This window comes from Cervus elaphus, chromosome 15, assembly GCF_910594005.1.
Source record: "Cervus elaphus chromosome 15, mCerEla1.1, whole genome shotgun sequence".
Classification (NCBI taxonomy): Eukaryota; Metazoa; Chordata; class Mammalia; order Artiodactyla; family Cervidae; genus Cervus; species Cervus elaphus.
The window spans coordinates 83,832,405-83,850,636 of NC_057829.1; the positions used below are offsets into that span (position 1 = coordinate 83,832,405).

Genomic DNA, 18,232 nt, shown 5'->3' on the forward strand with positions numbered 1-18,232 from the left:
GATGTGATCTGCAGAGGTTGGGGGTGGGGAAGGGAACACAGAGTGAGGTAAACAACAGAGGCAAAAGGAAGGACAAGTGAAAGGCAGGGACAGAGTCTTATCATGTGAGGCTAAAGCACAGCTTGAGAGGAGAACACAAAATATCAGTAAGACCTGAACAGCACTGTATAACCTGCTCCCATGCCCACTGCCTCATCTGAGAGGCAGAAATCATTATCTGCATCTTAAAGATGAGCAAGCCGAGGCTCAGGGAGGCTGCGACTGCCCCGAGCTGTGCGTCTAGTAAGTGAAGACCTGGCTGAAGCCCAGGTTTGGTACTGAGTCCAGTGTCCCTCCACGTGCCCTGCTGCTTCCCCTCTCCGACTCCTTTCCCAAAATCTCACCATCTTCTCCAATTAATTCCTTTTCAACCACAGCTCACACCTGTATCTGGTTCTCTGATTAAGAGTTTTCGTTATCTCACAATTTCATCACTGCATTTTCAGTTCTAAATTGCAGAACCATCATAAGAGTTAGATGAGAAAGTGAGTCGGGCACCTAGAAGCCTGCCTGGGCATAATGAAGCTCAATACAAGTAAGTCCTTTGCTCTCCCCTAATCAATCCATGGATTTTAAAAAGTTCTCTCAAACTAACTGAAACCTCCTTGGTGACAGCCTCTGCCCAGACTTCTCCAGCTCCTCTTTAACACCAGGGCAGTTTATGGAGGATAAGGTCAATGTGAGACCGTCACGGGAGGAAGGAGACAAAACAAGACACTAAAGTGGGTTGACCTGGGCTTCTTTGATGGCTCCGTGGTCAAGACTCTGTCTGCCAATGCAGGAGACACAGGTTCAATCCCTGATCGGGGAAGATCCCACATGCTGCAGAGCAACTAAGCCCATGAGTCACAACTATTAAGCCTGTGCTCTAGAGCCTGGGGGTGGCAGCTGCTGAGCCCACGTGCCACAGGCGCTGACACGTGTGTGACCTCGAGCATGCGCTCAGCACCAAGAAAAGCCTCTGCAGTGAGAAGCCCGAGCACCGCAGTTAAGGAAAGCCCGCACAGCACTGAGGACCCCGCACAGCCAAAAATAATAAAATAAAAAACAAGTAAGTAAAATGGACTGATTTCATTCTACCTGACAAAATGAGGGCAATGATCTGTTGTGAAGGTGAATAGCTCCGTAACTACTGGAAGTCTTATAAAACAAAGTGTGCATTCATCTCATTTATGGTATTGAAGAATATACATCCTGACAAAATGATCACTCCTAAATTACCAAATAAATGCCTCACAAAAGTAACCAATAGCAATATTAAGGTCAATGAGTAACCTCTTACCTCCAAAGGAGAGCTGCAAAGGAATCTTGTGAACTGTAGAATCACATTCAAATAGAATCAATTCCATCCAATAAAGGAGCAGCAAAAGAGAACACACAAAAAAGGAAAAATTATTACAAAATTTTCCAAAAAGGGCACATAAAGTGAACCTAAATGTCTATATATAATGCTTCATACACTATATAATTCATTTACAGAGTACAGAAAAGTTCAATCTAGACCATAGCATGAGTTTAAATATTTGTCAAAATCTGTATAAAAACAAATAAAACACAACAAATAAAATATTTATTTTTTAAAGCTTTATGTCACAACCCTATGCAATAAAACAATCCCTACGTAATAAAGGAGGAATCAACAATATAAATGCCACTGGCAAAGTTAGGTAAATGCCTAACTTCAGAGAAGAAAAAGATATAAACCAAAAAGGAAAGCAAGAACAGAGAGAAATTAAAAAGTCAAGACCAAGAGAGCAGGTGGGTTAAGCGACAGTGAACTAAAGAGGAAGCTCTCTCTCTAGAAACCAGGCTGTTCCGCCCTTCCTCTTTTTTCAACCTCATACACGTATTTTCTCTCTCTCTGACTTACAAATTTCACAAATTATAAATTTATGGCTTATAAATTTCATCTGAAACTAAGTGTTACATGCTCTTTCTCAGCATTTAAATAAAGAAACAAATTTTGGAACTGGGGAGGAGCCTGAAAAAACTGACTAAGCAAATTGTGGGTTAGCTCTGAGATGAGGACTGTCACGTACCTTCATACATATTCATAATGGTAATCATGTTTTCTTAGATGTTATTTACAAAATCAACACTCCAAATCCTTTGAGACTTATTGTAATAATAAAAAAGCCAAGTAATATAAACTCTGGATCTTACTAAATGCAAATAAACTACAACACAATGTGACGGCAGGCCGGTTAGCAAGCACTCTTGAACTTCCTCTCCACAACAGAGCTAGCTAGTACTCACTGGGAATATAGATATTTTGATTCTCTTTTAGAGATACATATTGAAATATTTCTCAGTGAAATTACATGATGTCTGGGATTTCCTTCAAAAGCACGGGGGTTTGGAAGGCAAGTTATGGGGGGGAATGTACAGATAAAACAAGAAGCGACATTATATGAAACTAGTGAGGACAGGAGATGAATATATGAGGATTCATTATACAAGTCTCTCTACTTTGTGAATGTTTAAAATTTTCATAATAAAGTTTAAAAAACATACCAGACATTTACTACCTCCAAATCTAAAGCAAATAAATTCCTAAAAGATTACTAGTGTACACCACAGCCACATAATTAACTAGTAAGCATCATCTAGGCCTTAGATGATAGGGTATAATAAAATGTAAGCACTATTAAGATTTTTCTCTTAGTTTAAATAATACTAATATGCAATTCAATTATGTTAACTGCTAAAAGAGAACTTTCTGAAAGTGCAAGATAAACCAAAAGTTTTTAATTTCATAGTGCTGATATGAAGCACATAATTCTAATGAAATTTAAATTGCAACCTTTATAGTCTTGGATTCTTTTTACATTAGCCCAGCATAAAATAATCTCCAGCCTTCCTCCCAAGAGTAAAAAGTGATAGTTGAAAGACTACCCAGTTTTCACAGTAGAGAAAAATGAGGCATGGTGCGTTTTTATATTAAAGTTGAGAAAGTTGCTATTGTAGGGTTTCCATGCTTTTCTCCAGTATGTGCATGTTAACTGTATTATACATACTAAGTTAGAATTTAGAAGTATTTCTGGTTCAGTTGTAATTAATGAATTAATTATGATGGAAGTGTAAAATAAAATTTGTACTTTATGGGAAGACAAGAAAAATTTAAACATAAAAAGCAGTGCCATGCCCTTTGGCCTCCTCTCTCCCCTCTAACACGCACTGTTTATCTGCATCATGCATCCATCATACCTCCCCCATGAGCAGAAATACCTGCTCAACCATGAAAAGTAACATCCTCCCAGCACCATCAAGACAACTGCTTCAAAGATAACATTCCTTCTTGATCCTGTAAGGGGTCACACGACCCATCACTTTGTACCTGCAGATCTGGATTGTGTATCATTTAATGCACAGGCCCCTCTGTCATAAAAGTTCTATAACTGTGTTTTGACTTCTAACAGGCAGAATAGTTCTTGGAGCTTTCTGAATGGCTTCCAGGTTATAATCCTCATTTTAGCTTGAACAAAAGGTTCTATTTCTTTCTTAGATCAACCAGACTGATTAATTTTTTTGTCTGACAGAAGTCACTTTAAATAACAAAAGAATAGCATATACTCTCCAAGAAAACTATTGTCTCCTTGAAACTCAAATAATTTATATCTTTGTCGTGTATATATATGACATTCCTGTCAGTTTTTTTTTTAAACAGACCTAAAAGTTATTTTCCTGTTTGATGCTGCCAAAACATGAAATATATAAATTTCTCAATCAGCAAGGCTGTACAAACAGAATAACAAATCACAAGGCACACATTCACCACCCTATTCATAGGACATGAGAAAGGATGAAAATGCTTCACCTACTTTAGTGCACCAGAAAAACCCACTGCTATTTTCCCTCCAGTTAATTACTAATATTTAGTAAATTCATTCATAATGAATGACACATAATATATTCAGTAGAAAAGAAGGTAATACTTTGAAAAACAACAGTCATAAAAAGGCAGATATAATTTGTAAAGTACATTTTGTATATACACTAAAATTGATAACAAAAATAGACACCTTTTTAACAAATAGCATGAAGTTAGATCAGTATCAAAAAATGGTTCAATTTTGCTGTGAATGTAAACTTCTCTAAAAAACAGAGCCAGTTATAATATAAGGGGAGCAGAATTTGCCACCCCAAAATGTGTCTGTTTGGAATATTATTTAAGCTGGTTATTTTTAAGATATAGCAGACTGGGGAAAACTCTGAAAACCAAGTATGAGTTGCCTCTTTGCAAGAAAATATTTATTATACATTGGTAATGGAAATCTCCATTTGTAAGGGTGTCTCCCTTTCTATACCTGAAAGAAGAAGAAAATGTAGCCACCCTACCAAATACATAGAAATAAAAATAGTGAATTAGGTGACAGAGGAATATGTTTCAAACAAAGGAATAAGATAAAACCCTAGAAGAAGAACGAAGTGAAGTGGAGATATGCCATCTATCTGATAAAGAGGTCAAGGTAATGATCATAAAGATGCTCAAAGAACTTGGGACGGAACGCATGAACAGGGTGAGAAGTCAGATTTTTTAACAAAGAGAAGATGTCAAATACAAAAAAGAACCAAACAGAGATGAAGAATACAATAACTAAAATAAACAATAACACTACCAGGCATCAACAGTAGATTAAATGACAGAGAGGAAGAGATCAACAAGCTGGGAGATAAACAGTGGAAATCACTGAAGCTAAACAGAAAAAAAGAGTAAGGACTTCCCTGGTGGTCCAGAGGTTAAGAATCCATCTGCCAATGCAGGGGACACAGGTTCACAATCCCTGCTCCAGGAAGATCCCACATGCCGTGGACCAACTAAGCCCATGCGCCTCAACTACTGAGTCCACATTACAGAATGCGAGGCGCAACTGAGCCTGGGAAACTAGAGAAAGCCCGCACACAGCAACAAAGACCCAGTGCAGTCAAAAATTAATAAACAAATAAATTTTCAAAAAAAGAAATGAGGACAGCTTCAGAGACCTCATGCAGCATTACAGGTACTAACATTCTCATGTGCAGGGGTCCCAGAAGGAGGAGAGAGAGATAAAGGGTAGAGAACATACACATACATACTATCAACAGCTGAAAATGTCCCTAACCTGTGAGAGGAATCAGACATCTCAGTCCAGGAAGCACAGACAGCCCAAACAGGATCAACGGAGAGAAGGCCACACAAAAGACACACCATACTTAAAATGGCAAAAATCAAAGCCTCAGCAAAGGAGGCAAGGATACACAATGGGGGAAGGACAGTCTCTTCAATAAGTGGTGTTGGGAAAACTGGACAGCTACATGGAGAAGAATCAAAGCGGACTACTCTCTCACACCAAGCACAGAAATAAATTTTACATGCATTAAAGATTTAAATTTATTTATTTTTAAAAATATTTTCTTGAAGTATAGTTGATTTACACTGTTGTATTAATTTCTGCTGTACTGCAAAGTGACTCAGTCAGACACACACATAAATTCTTCTTCATACTCTTTTCCGCAATGGTTTATCACAGGATACTGAACACAGCTCTCTGTACGACACAGTAGGACCCTGCTGTTTGTCCATTCATAGATAATAGTTCGCATCTGCTAATCCAAACTCCCAGTCTTTTCCCCCCACCCTTCTTCCTCCTTGGCAACCACAAGTCTCTTCTCCATGTAAAAATTTCAATTTAAATAAGATCTGAAACCATAAAATTCTGGAAGAAAACACAAGCAGTAACTCTTTGACATTAGTCTTAGTAATATTTTGGGGGGATGTCTCCTCAGGCAAGGGACATAAAAGCAAAAATAAACAAGACTACTTCACACTAAAAAACCTTTGTGCACAGAGAAGGAAATTATCAACAAAATGAAAAGGTTATCTACTGGATAGGAGAAGATATCTGCAAATGATGTATCTGATACAGGGTTACTATCCAAAATATACAACTCAACATCAAGAAAACAAACACCGCGATTAAGAAATGGGCAGAGGAACTGACTAGACATTTTCCAAAGAAGATATACAGATGGCCAACAGGCACATGAAAAGATGCTCAACATTACTTATCATCAGGGAAATGCAAATCAAAACCACAATGAGGTAGCAACCTCACACCTGTTAAAATGGTTATTACCAAAAAGACAACAAACAACAAGTACTGGCAAGAATGTGGGAAAAAGGGAACCCAGGTGCACTGTTGGTAGGAATGTAAACTGGCACAGCCACTATGGAAAACAGTATAGAGATTCCTCAAACAATTAAAAATAGATGTACCATGTGATCAAAAGTTCCATTCCTACGTCTTTATCCAAAGAATATGAAAGCACTAATTCAAAAAGATATATGCAACCATATGCTCACAGCAGCATTATTTATAATAGCTAAGAAACAGAAGCAACCTAAATGCCCATTAACAGACGGATATGGTGATATGGTACACACACACACACACACAAAATGGAACTTTCTTTTTCGGCTATGCCATACAGCATCTGGGATATCTTAATTCTCTGACCAGGGATCGAACCTGCGCCCCCTACAGTGGAAGCACGGAGTCTTAACTACTGAACCATCAGGGAAGTCCTCACACAACGGAATATCACTCAGCCATAGAAAATGGAATCTTCTGATCTCTTTCAATCTTTCCATCTAAGATCCTACAAGCCATGTGGCCTTAAACAATTACTTAATTAAAATGAAATCCTGCCATTTGCAACAAATGGATAGACCTAGAGGATATTGTGATAAATGAAAGAAGTCAGAGAAAGAACAATACAGTAGGATTTCACTCATATTTGGAACCTAAAAAACAAAACAAATGAATAAACAGAAAAAGTTATAGACACAGAGAACAAACAGGTGGTTGCCAGAGGGGAAGAGGGTGAGCGGGGAGAGAAGTAGCTGAGGGAAATTAAGAGCTACAAACTTCCAGTTGCAAATAAATGAGTCACGGGTATGAGGTGTACAGTATGCAGAATACAGTCAGTAACAGTGCAACACTTTGGTATGGTGACAGGTCATAATGAGAATTATCACGGTGATCATTCTGAAATGCACAGAAATATCAAATCACATGTTGTGTAACAGGAACTAATATAGCCTTGTAAAAGAGTTATACTTCAAAAACAAAAACTCATAGAAAAAGAAATCAGATTTGTGGTTACCAGAGACAGCAGTAGGGGGAAGGAAAACTGGATAAAGGCAGTCAAAAAGTACAAAGTTTCAGTTATAAGATAATTAAGTACTAGAATTGTATGTACAACATGACAAAATTAACACTGCTCTATGCTATATATGAAAGTTTTTAACAGTAAATCCTAAGAGTTCTCATTGCAACAAAAAAATTTTTTTTGATTTAATTTTGTATCTTAATGAGATGATGGATGTTTACTAAACTTATTAAGACCATCAGTTCATGGTGTCAGTTAAATCGTTACACTATACATCTTAAACTTATACAGCTCTATATGTCAATTATTTTTATTTTTCAACAAAACTGGAAAAAAAAATAAAAAGAGGCAAGGGATATATACAGATCAATACTATCGCTACGAAGTCACTCACTAACCTTGCTTCTCTTGCAGCATTCTGACTCACCACTCCTAGTACCATAATTCTATTAATCATCGGCAGCCTATCTTGTAACACCTCATTCCTTTCAGAGAAGCACTTAATGCTTACCAAAATTTTCTAAACAGTTTCCCAAGCACACAAAACTGCAGTTAAACCTCCTGCCACTTACAATTAGTAAATTCTTTCTTTTTCCAAGACTTATTATTAGCAATGTCAGTTTTAGGGGGCAGAGAGGAGTAGGAGAATAAAAAGAATACACACTACTAATTTTGCCAGAATAGCCCAGGAAAACTATTAATATAATCAACTATTTATCTTTATAATGTTAAATATTCAACATATAAGTAATTTAAGCTAATATCTTCCTGAAATGCCTTTTTCTGTGTAATAAGGATCATGTTAAGTTCCTATATAAAGAAGCACCAAACAGCATTTTTTATAAGGTAAGCCACAGTTTTTCCCCTAAACCAAAGAATATCAGTGAGGTGTACCTATTTGTCAAAGTGGAATTCTAAGTCTTACGACTGCTCCCATGAATTATCCAGAATTTTCTTGCATTAACAAATACTTCCACGGCTCCTGTTTTTAGCCTGTCACCCTAGTACATGGTATGCTGTACTGTGCTCAGTCATGTCTAATGCTTAAAAAGAAATCCGACTATATTAGGCTATGATCTAGTAAGATATTTCTTTAAAATTTTATAACAAGCAAGCTAAATCATACAAAATGTAAACTATTAAAGTTTTTCTATCAGGAATATGGAAGCTTTAATTAAGAGTCAATTGTAATAAGCTAAACTCTTTCCCCACGCCATTTAAGAAGTCATCAAAGGAACGAAAATTAAACCTGTACATAATAGGAAGTCAAAACTAAGGTTTGAGAACTAAGACCCTGTTTATCCTAATTGTAGTGGGGAGTAAAAAGAGCAGATTTAGGTAATTCTGCAAAATTCACCTTTACAGCTATTCCCTTTTCCATTTGTGAGCAATGCAGCTGAAAGACATGACCACCTATACTGCCTTTTCTGGTTAGACCTAGAACCTTGGACAGGACACGAAGCTTCAGTAAATCTTAAAAGATGACAATGAAAGTCTTATGTACAGTCTAACATATTTACTAAGTCTTCTGAGCCATTACATTTTTTTTTTCTGACGGAAAGAACAGTGATCTAAGAATTAGTCTGGAATCTTACTAGCTCTAGCTACTTGAGTACTTAAATTATCTGTCTTAGTTTTCTATCCACAAAACTATTTCAGCCTAATCACCTTCACCGATGGTGTCCTCTGGCATGCCAAGTTCCCAAGACACTCTAAAAAATGACTCCGTGGCCAAATAAGTTTGGGAAATGCTGCATACTATTGCTGTCTCACCTCCCCTTCTTCATTTTACAGAAAGAAGTACAAGATATACAGACAAATTACAGGCCCTGAGAATCCCTGCAAACAAAAAACTATACTGTATCCCAAAATAGCTGGAAAAACAAAAAACCCTTCAGCTTCATTTAATCTAGTGCTTTGCAAAAAATTACATAACCAGAGTTCTGTTTGTTGGTTGGTTTTTAATTTCATGTAACATTTATTACCACTTCACAGAACCAATATTCCACAAAACTTATTCTAAGAAACACAGGTCACTGCCAGTTCTGAACTATTTTTCCCCATCTATACTTAGTAGAAATGCTTATTGAAAATATTCAGCATGGCTGTTTAGTGTCTGAAAAATCTAATATAAACTATCAATGAATCAATGGCTCTTCCCCCCACTTTAATTAAAGAGTCATGGTCCCCAGCCAATAATATCTCTTCAGGGGATCCTTGTAAGATTTAGCACTTTGGAATGGTGAAGGGACTAACACTCAAGTCCACACTATGAAAAGAACTGTAATAAATGACTTTTAAAAGATTAATACCTGCCCAGAATCACAAAAGTCTATTAACACTAATACACAGAGTGAGCTATAAATGTTTTGCTCATAGTGTTGATTCCAGTTTGCTAATGCACATCCTAATTAGTGAGCTACTTCAGTGCATATTCTTTTACTACTTGCAACTCTTCCCCCAATGTCTAAGAGCAACAGGGATTTGAGCTATAATAAAGTCATTCACTAACACCTACCTCATGTGTTCGCTCTAATAATTGAATATTTTATAAATAGTGGCTCTGTATCCATTAACACAAATAGTGTACATATGAACTTATTTACTACCTCCAACTTTGGTGTTTGTTCCTAAAATTAAAAGGTTACGTTTGAAACATGAGTCTATAAATCTAGGGAAGAAAGTCATAATTCTATAGCTTGCAGAGGTGCACTCAAAGAGAATGGAATCTAAAAGAATTCTGTTGCTTTCCAACACTACCAGCAGTGAAAAAAATCACCGCAGAGTTCACATCAAAATGCAAAGAAAAAGAGTTCTTGGTAAAGTCACCGAAAGGAATACTCACTAGAGACAGACACAAGTGCTGGTGACATCGTGTGCTGAGCTGTTCACTTCTCTAACGAGAGAATCATTCTACCACAGGACCTTATCACCTGCTTGTTTATAACATTAAGTAAGTTAAGAACCAGCACAAAATATTAAACAACTCTCACAAGAAGTGTGGAAGTAAGTTGAGAAGTGTGTTTAAGAGAAAAGGTACCTTAGCATTTCTTTAAAGTCAATGTTGGGACCAAATTTTTATGCAGTAAGAGAAACTTTTAAAATCTGTTGCTTTCTTAATCTATAAATTAAATGTACAAAAATGCAACAAAATGGGAAAGCTTTAAAATTGCATTCTTCTAAAATACTTGCCTAGGTATTGAATACAGGAATTTCCAGATTGGAAAAAGATAATTAGAATATACATGTAGAGGCAGCCCTCCATACTCTCCCATCCACAGATTCAATCAACCACGGATGGGAAAAAAAAAATACATATACATATATATATGTATTTTTTTTTATTTCAGAAAGGTCCAAAAAGAGCACATAATATGTAAAAATTCAATAAGCTGTACATGTAAGATTTGTGCACCTCACTATATGTAAACTTAAAAATTAACTTTAGGGTTTCCCTGGTGGTCCAATGGTTAAGAATCTGCCTTGCAATGCAGGGGACAGTCGTTTGATTTCCGGTCCAGGAAGATCCCACATGCTGCAGGGCAACTAAGCCCACGCACCACAACTACAGAGGTGTGCTCTGGAGCCCACAAGCCACAATGACTGAATCCCACATGCCCCAGAGCTTGTGCTCCACAGTAAGAGAAGCCACCACAATGAAAAGCCTGCTCACCGCAGCTAGAGAGTAGACCCCACTCACGGCAACTAGCGAAAGCCCGCAAGCAGCAACCAAGACCCAGGGCAGCCAAATAAACAAATAAATATTTTTAAAACTATTTTTTAAAAAAGGAAATAGAAAGTATTCAAATTCTCCTGGGGAATGTTTGTTAAAAAATCATTGAAATCACAGAATTTTCCAGTTAAGAGGAATCTTGGCAGTTATCTAATCCGACTCCTTTAGTTTATGCCTAGATAAACTGTGGTCCAGAAATGCTACATTATTTTACAGTCAGCAACAAAACTAGAGTTAGAACCTAGATGCTTTTTCCAATCCATGATTCCCTTTGTTATACCCATGACTAAGCAGCCCTATCCATTAGAACTGGCGAAGGAAGCAACAAAGCCCAGGGATACCAAGTCTCAGCACTATAAAACAACACTAAAATGCGGTGCTATACAGGTGTTCAGGTAACAGGTCTACAACAAAACATAAACATTTTTATGATAATGAATATCAGTCAATGAAGAGCAAAAATGGGAGATTAGAAAAACAAAACCTTCACAAGCGACACAGACGAGACGGGAGACGCCCTACTCCGTTTTCCAGCCTCAGCAGTGCCCCTGCTGTTCTGTGAACACGTCGGGCATGAGATGTACCACCCAGAGATACACGCCGGTGCACGCTCTTCATCCAGGGGTCTGCCAAGGAGCCCCTCTCCTCAGAGCCTCTCCTGACATCCTCATGTAATTATCACCACCACCATCCCCCGTCTCTCACCTCTTCTTCACTTTTCTTGTTAGCGCACATTATCCTGACATTCTACAGCATACTTACTGGTTTATTCATCCTCCTCCCTATTACATTATCTCCCAAGGGAAACAGCGTTTCTCTCCTGTTCCCTGTGCTACATCCCCAGAGCCTAAAGTGACACCTGGCACATAGTAGGGACTCAGCAAATATTTGTGGCTTAACTGCCTAGATGCATTCATTCACTTGTAAATTGGATTAATCGATTCATAAACAAGTAAATGAATTTCCAACTCTTTTTGCCTATTATGTCTTTATGGCCACTGACTACTTTGCAAAACTGGGTCATCTGCCCAAGGTGATGTGCCACAGAGATGCAGTCATCGGTAACCTAAAGCTGATATCAAGTGAAGAAACACCTGTATCCTTTTCATCAGATCTCCCCAGGACCACCTATGTCCTCAATACACTCCTTTAATTTCCTGCAGAGAAACTTCCAATATTATTTCTGATGAGCAACTACTCAAAAGATTACTGAGGACAAAACTAGGTATCACTTAAATGGCACTAAGCTGATAAAAGAATTCAAACTGACCTTGAAAAATGGGTATCTTCCAAAAATCTGAATGACACGAATTAGGGATAGCAGAAAATACCACAAAAACCAGAAATAAAAATTAGTAAGAAAGCACAGCCAAAACAAAATTTACTTTAAAAGCTCTCTGGCCACAGCACTAAGAAACTGAATATATTATCAGCAACTGAGTTATTATTTAAAATACTTAACTATATTAACAAACATACTAATAATGGTTATAGGCACTACTTTACATATGTATCAAACCAACCAATTCCAAGCAAGATCAAATATCTCCACATCATACCAGGTACATATACTGGGTTGACCAAAAAGTTCATTTGAGTTTTTCCATAAGATGCTATGGAAGAACCTGAATGAACTTTTGGGGCAACCCATTTCCAATACTCTTTAAATATTATTGCTATTTTAACATTTTAAACATTAATGCAAACTTCTGAAAAGAAGTCTTTAAAATACTGGTTAGCCAAAATGTACAGAGGACCATGTCTTATTCATCCATACATCCCCAGGACCTACCACGGTGACTGGAACATGCTGGGAATCACACATTTATATGACTGGTGGAACAGAACAATCACACTCCTCCAGAGCCCAGGAGAAACAAACACGGAGCCACTCTAAGTGTGAAATTTTGAGCTATTTCTAGAACGACTGTCATGGAAAAGCCAGTGCGTATGTTACTTTACAGACAATATTTATAGACCTAGACATATTGTGGACTTTAAAAATCACATATATAATGTATATATTTTACTTTTATAATTAACTACTGACTGGAAGGAAATCAACTGCTTTTTAATCATGCAAGCAGTTAGCTAAGTTATTTGGCATATCAAATGAATTTCCACAGCAAAAACACAAACTTTCCTTGTTTAGGCCAGCCAGTCCTCAATAGGTGGCATTGTTCACTTGTCAAGTCATTACCAGGAGGTCGTAAAACTAGAGGTTCCTCAGACTTAATGGAAAAAGCAGACCTGAAATACAAAAACTACAGACAAACAGCTATGGTGCTCCCAACAAGATGATCCCTTTCACGTGAGCTTCGCACGCACTAAATCGTACTTAACTTTCTCAACACTCTCCCTCAGCTTTTATTTCGTACAGGACAACTGTCAAGAGCTTTGACATCATATGAATTTTCCTTTGGTTTCACATCACAGGTTTCAAGAACACATTTTCTTTCTTGTAGTTTTCCATTTGGCAACAGAGAGTTCTCTCTCCAGCTGTTTCTGAAAACTGGTCAGCTCAGCTGCCTATTCATTCAGTGAATGTCCCACTGGGCATCTACTCCCTTCCTGACCCTCTGCACCGTGCACTTCTTTTGACTCTCGCAGACAATCTTTATAAGTCAGTGTATGAACACAAATTATACCACAGATTATGGCAGTCTAATCAAATATAGCTTATTTTTCAAAAGGAGGGATCTATTCGCAGACTAAGCAAGAAGCTCCACCACCAGAGGCAAGGCACAGAAACATCCACAGTTCCTTTACTTCCAGTTCTAAGTAAAGCAATTAAGAAATATACATATGAATCTTCACCAAATGATACATTTTAGAAGTTTCAGGCGGTATAATAGGATTTTAAAGAGTAAAATTACACGTTGATGAACCAAACTGAATGGTTTTGAGTATTACTACTTTTTTCCTTTGAAAGAACTAATTTAATATTAAAATTTAAAACATATGAGATCTTTTAATTCAAACAAATATAACAATTAAAATGGAAGAACAAAATGAGGAAAACTATAATTTGCAAATGCTGGCTGGATGAACCAGAAGTATCACTTGTTTGCTCTTGACCTCAGTGTCTCTGACGCTTCCAAATGGTTTGTCATCATCCACATCCCAGCAACTGGTTTAGGTGACGAGTATTTAGCCAAGCACCTTTACCTTGACTTAGTTCTCACAATGAGCCTCATGCGCTGTTCTCCCCATGCTCACAAATGAGGAACCTGAAGAGTAGAAAGCAGAGGAAGCAGAAACCTGCTCCAAGCTACACAGGTAGTAAGTGGGGAAGATGAGACTTAAGGCAAGTGTCTGATCGGAGTCCACACTGTTACCTGTGATGCTCTTCAGACTACCTGTCATCAATATTCTTATCCAAAATGTCCAGGATGGTAAACACACCAAGGCTATCTACTAGTACTGGTATCATCTTCACAGCATTCAAGCCAGATCATTTATCACAGGGCACGTCTCTCCTCCTGCAGGTGGTTAATCAAGAATCAGCGTCCACTCAGTGCCACACATTAAATTTGACACCAGACATCCTGCTCACAGTCTCATTCCTCAGCTCCCAGAAGACAGTATAAGTAGCTACATATTAACTATAAACTATTACATTAAAGAATACCTCAACTAGAGATCAATTAGCAAACTACTCTTGAATTTCAGAAGAAAGCAATAAAGGTTACAATGAGGACTCAAAAAGGCATGTCCCAGTGCTTCTGTCCCCAATGTGCAGAAGAAACCCTCCAGCTCCCTTCCCCATTTTCCCCTTGACTGCTAACTATACTAACAATTAACTTGGTGATCCAGTTTCCAAGCCAGTAACTAAACCATCCACTCTTCTCTTACACCTGTTCTGCCTTCCTTTACAGTTACCCGCTGCTGGCCTACTGTGTAATTTGCTCATTTAGTACAGCTCATCTCAAATGACTACCTCTGACCACTCCCTCCCACCCTAGGATGTGAGCGCCACCAGAGCAAGGGATCACTGATCTGACTTACTCACTCATTTGCTGACCAGGGCAAATGCCTCTCAGACACCACAAGGCACACAGTATGTGCTCAATAAATATTTTTACAAACACATCAAGAAACCACAAATTAGGAAGGGCAAGAATGCCAAACTAGACAAACACCGCAAAAACCAAGCGCAAAAAGAGAAGGGAAACAGGACGAAAATAGAGTAACTTTAGGGAAAAAAGCAGTAGTGTGAGGGCAGGTGGTACACAGAAATGCTGTGATGGCAGAACACACCTGAGGGTGTGAGTGCCTCTCTCACAAGTCTTGCTCAGTGTTCTGGGACAGAAGGCGAGGAAGAACATGATACATTTGGAGAAGACTCATTTCATTTTTTTCTTGGAAAAGACTCATTTCAAATGATCAGGACACATAAAATCTTAACAATGAAAATGTTTCAATTGTCTGGAAATTTTGCTTTATGTTGAACAGTTCATTCACTGGTGTCGGTTATTTGAGGTTAATTATTTCGGCCCACTTTTATGCCTTAACATGGCAACACCATGGTCTAGTGCAAAAAGCACTGAAATTTGGAGACAATGCTCTGCCACTCATCACCTGTGTTACCCTGGACAAATTAATTCTCTAAGTAAAGGAGTGAATCCATATCCTATCCATACCCCCTATACAATCATGAAGGTCCTTCCACGTTTTATGATGCTATGATTTTATGACCTGAGACAAGTTTTGGAAATTCTTGACCTAAAGAAAGAACTTTTAGAAAAAACTGTTCCCACTGCTGGTTTAACTCTAACCCTAGCATCTTCCTCAGAATTAACAGTATGACATGGGGATAAAACCATGGCCTCTGCTCTAATTTAAGTAAATGATTTTAAAACTTTGATAATTTAACTATTATTAATAAAAAATGTCGTGCAGCACACCTCAAGAGAGAATACAACACAAAACTGTCCTGACTTAGGGGCTGCTCACAGAACGCGGCTTTTTTGACTAAATTGTACAAATGTTGCCCTCTACTTCAAGCCCTCTACTTCACTCAAAAAGTAGCCTGAAAAAATATCTTAAGATTTCAAAATGCTCACCCTTTGCCATCACTCAAATTCTACTGATTATGACAGTTAGGTATTTATAAAATAGCATATACCTATCCTGTACAAAACTGTCTGGTTTCTCTGCATAACTGGAGGAAAATGTCACTACAATACAGTGAGTAATTTTCTAAACATAAGATGTTGTTATTATTTTCATACACATGGAGTAAGGCTATTAAGGGAAAACAAATCTGAAAGCTTCACTCTAGGTTAAGATCTGGAAAATACATCTTTAACAAGCAAAGAATCATTTGCAATTATCATGTTCAATGCCTCAATGCAAAGTAATTCTTATAAATGGCAGAAGAAAAGCATTATCCATACTTCTTTGTGTAAACACACATCCCGTAGGGACGGAGCCTGGATGTTAAGAGCAAACCTGCTCTGTATCTAGAGCGCCGCCTGGCGGCTGGAGTGAGACAAGAGTCTGGTATTCTCAGGATGCTACTTCCTTTCCGTTCTCCGTGGGGTCAGAAGAGACCCGTGGCAACTTTTTCTTTACCACGCTTACTGTCTAATCATTTATGCCCGATTCTAAGGTAACTTCCCCCAAAATAAATATCCCTCAGAAGTAGAGGTCTCCTGATATGTGAGTCTCTCACAGTAAGTTCTCTGAACTAATATCAGAAAACAGTGCTTTAGGATAGCATGAAATGACCTCAATCATTGTAACTTTTAAAGTTATACAAGACTGCTTGATGGAATAAGCCAAAAAATTTGAAGTATTTATAGATAAAAGAGCATAATTTCAGGGACAACAAACAAAAGGTGGCAAGGGGAAATAAGGCTAAGTGCCGACAGTGTTGAAGCTGGGCAACGGGCATACAGGGTTCACTGTACTATTATCCCTACAAACACTCGAAATTTTCCATCTTAAGGTTCTTTATAAAATTAAGGTAAAAATACGTAATTCAGATATATTAATCCTAGTAATATGTCTTTCAAATAATATGTGAACGTCTTTCCAAAAAAGCTTCTTAACCTAAAACTACTGTAAAAAACAAACTTTGTTCACCCTTTTCTTTTAAAAAAAAAAGCCTGCTTAAAGATTTCTTTAAAAAAACAATAAATGGTAAGTAACACTGTCAATGTCATGGCTATCTACAAACAAATAGAGAGTAACTGTCTGGTGTTATTCAACTGCGTACTTGTGGCCTAGGAAAACATTTCCACTATCTTCATCCATAGATTCAAAGAGCACTGTGTTTCAAACAATCTGAACAGAAACAAAGATGATGGGCTCTGTGATTTATGCCAGAAAAGTGACTTTACTGTTAACAAAGACATCGAACAAGTGATAAACTACTTTCATCTCCCACTACCATATTTTCCTGTCGCTAACTTGTGAATGTGTGACATAATAAAAGGGAAAATGAAAACATGAAACAGGGTGACCATGAAGCCTGAGAACCTCCTCTGTTTAATTAGAGAACAGCACACTTATAGGAGGAAGTTCTCTGTAGTATAGATCTGTGAAAGTGAAAATGAAAGTCACTCAGTCCTGTCTGACTCTTTGCGACCCCATGGACTATACAGTCCATGGAATTCTCCAGGCCAGAATACTGGAGTGGGTAGCCTTTCCCTTCTCAGGGGATCTTCCCAACCCAGGGATCAAACCCACATTGCAGGCGGATTCTTTACCAGCTGAGCCACAAGGGAAGACCAATACAGACCTGTAACAGGGACTTATTAAAAGGAGGCAGGTGTCCACTGCAGATAACAAAGCCACAGAACAAGCAGTTCAAGAAAGATCCTTGTGAACACATTGGAAGAAGAATAAAGTCAGAGGAGTCACAACCCAAAGGCAGCACCTGCCCAGCCCCTCCCCCCAACCAAGGAGTGGTCAGCAAAGAAGAGGGGGCAGATAACAAGGGTGCCACCAGAGGGCCCTCCCTGCATGACACCAGACAACGCCCAATACACTGCCACACAGTGACTTACGAGCAGACCACTCAAGCCAGGTTTCCTTTCCGTACTGACCCCAACTATATTTCAGGAAATACACAAAGCTGGTTTATGTCACATGAGCAGAGAATCACAAGTTTGGTTTTGATACCTTTCGTTCCTCTTTGTATTCAGTTGTATATATAGTACCTCCAAATTCAAAATGAGAAGAAAAGTTGTTCTGTAACAAACTATTTAAGCAATAAATAATTTTTTTTTAAAAAGGAGAGGAATATATACTGCTCTTAAAATTTAAATTACATTCCCTTTAATTCTATAATAATGCAAC

At 37.9% G+C, this 18,232-nt stretch overlaps 1 protein-coding gene across 7 annotated transcripts in view; it reads right to left on the reverse strand.

Moving 5' to 3' along the window:
- Positions 1-18,232, reverse strand: part of ATE1 (arginyltransferase 1) — a 154,395-nt gene that overhangs the window by 109,173 nt on the left and 26,990 nt on the right. For 6 of the 7 annotated variants that reach the window (XM_043924880.1, XM_043924884.1, XM_043924883.1 and 3 more), the window contains one exon: positions 1,322-1,354. The exons of the other annotated variant lie outside the window; for it this stretch is intronic. In XM_043924880.1, the coding sequence (XP_043780815.1) occupies positions 1,322-1,354 (33 nt within the window). The remainder of the gene's footprint in view (positions 1-1,321; positions 1,355-18,232) is intronic. 7 annotated transcript variants of the gene reach the window in all.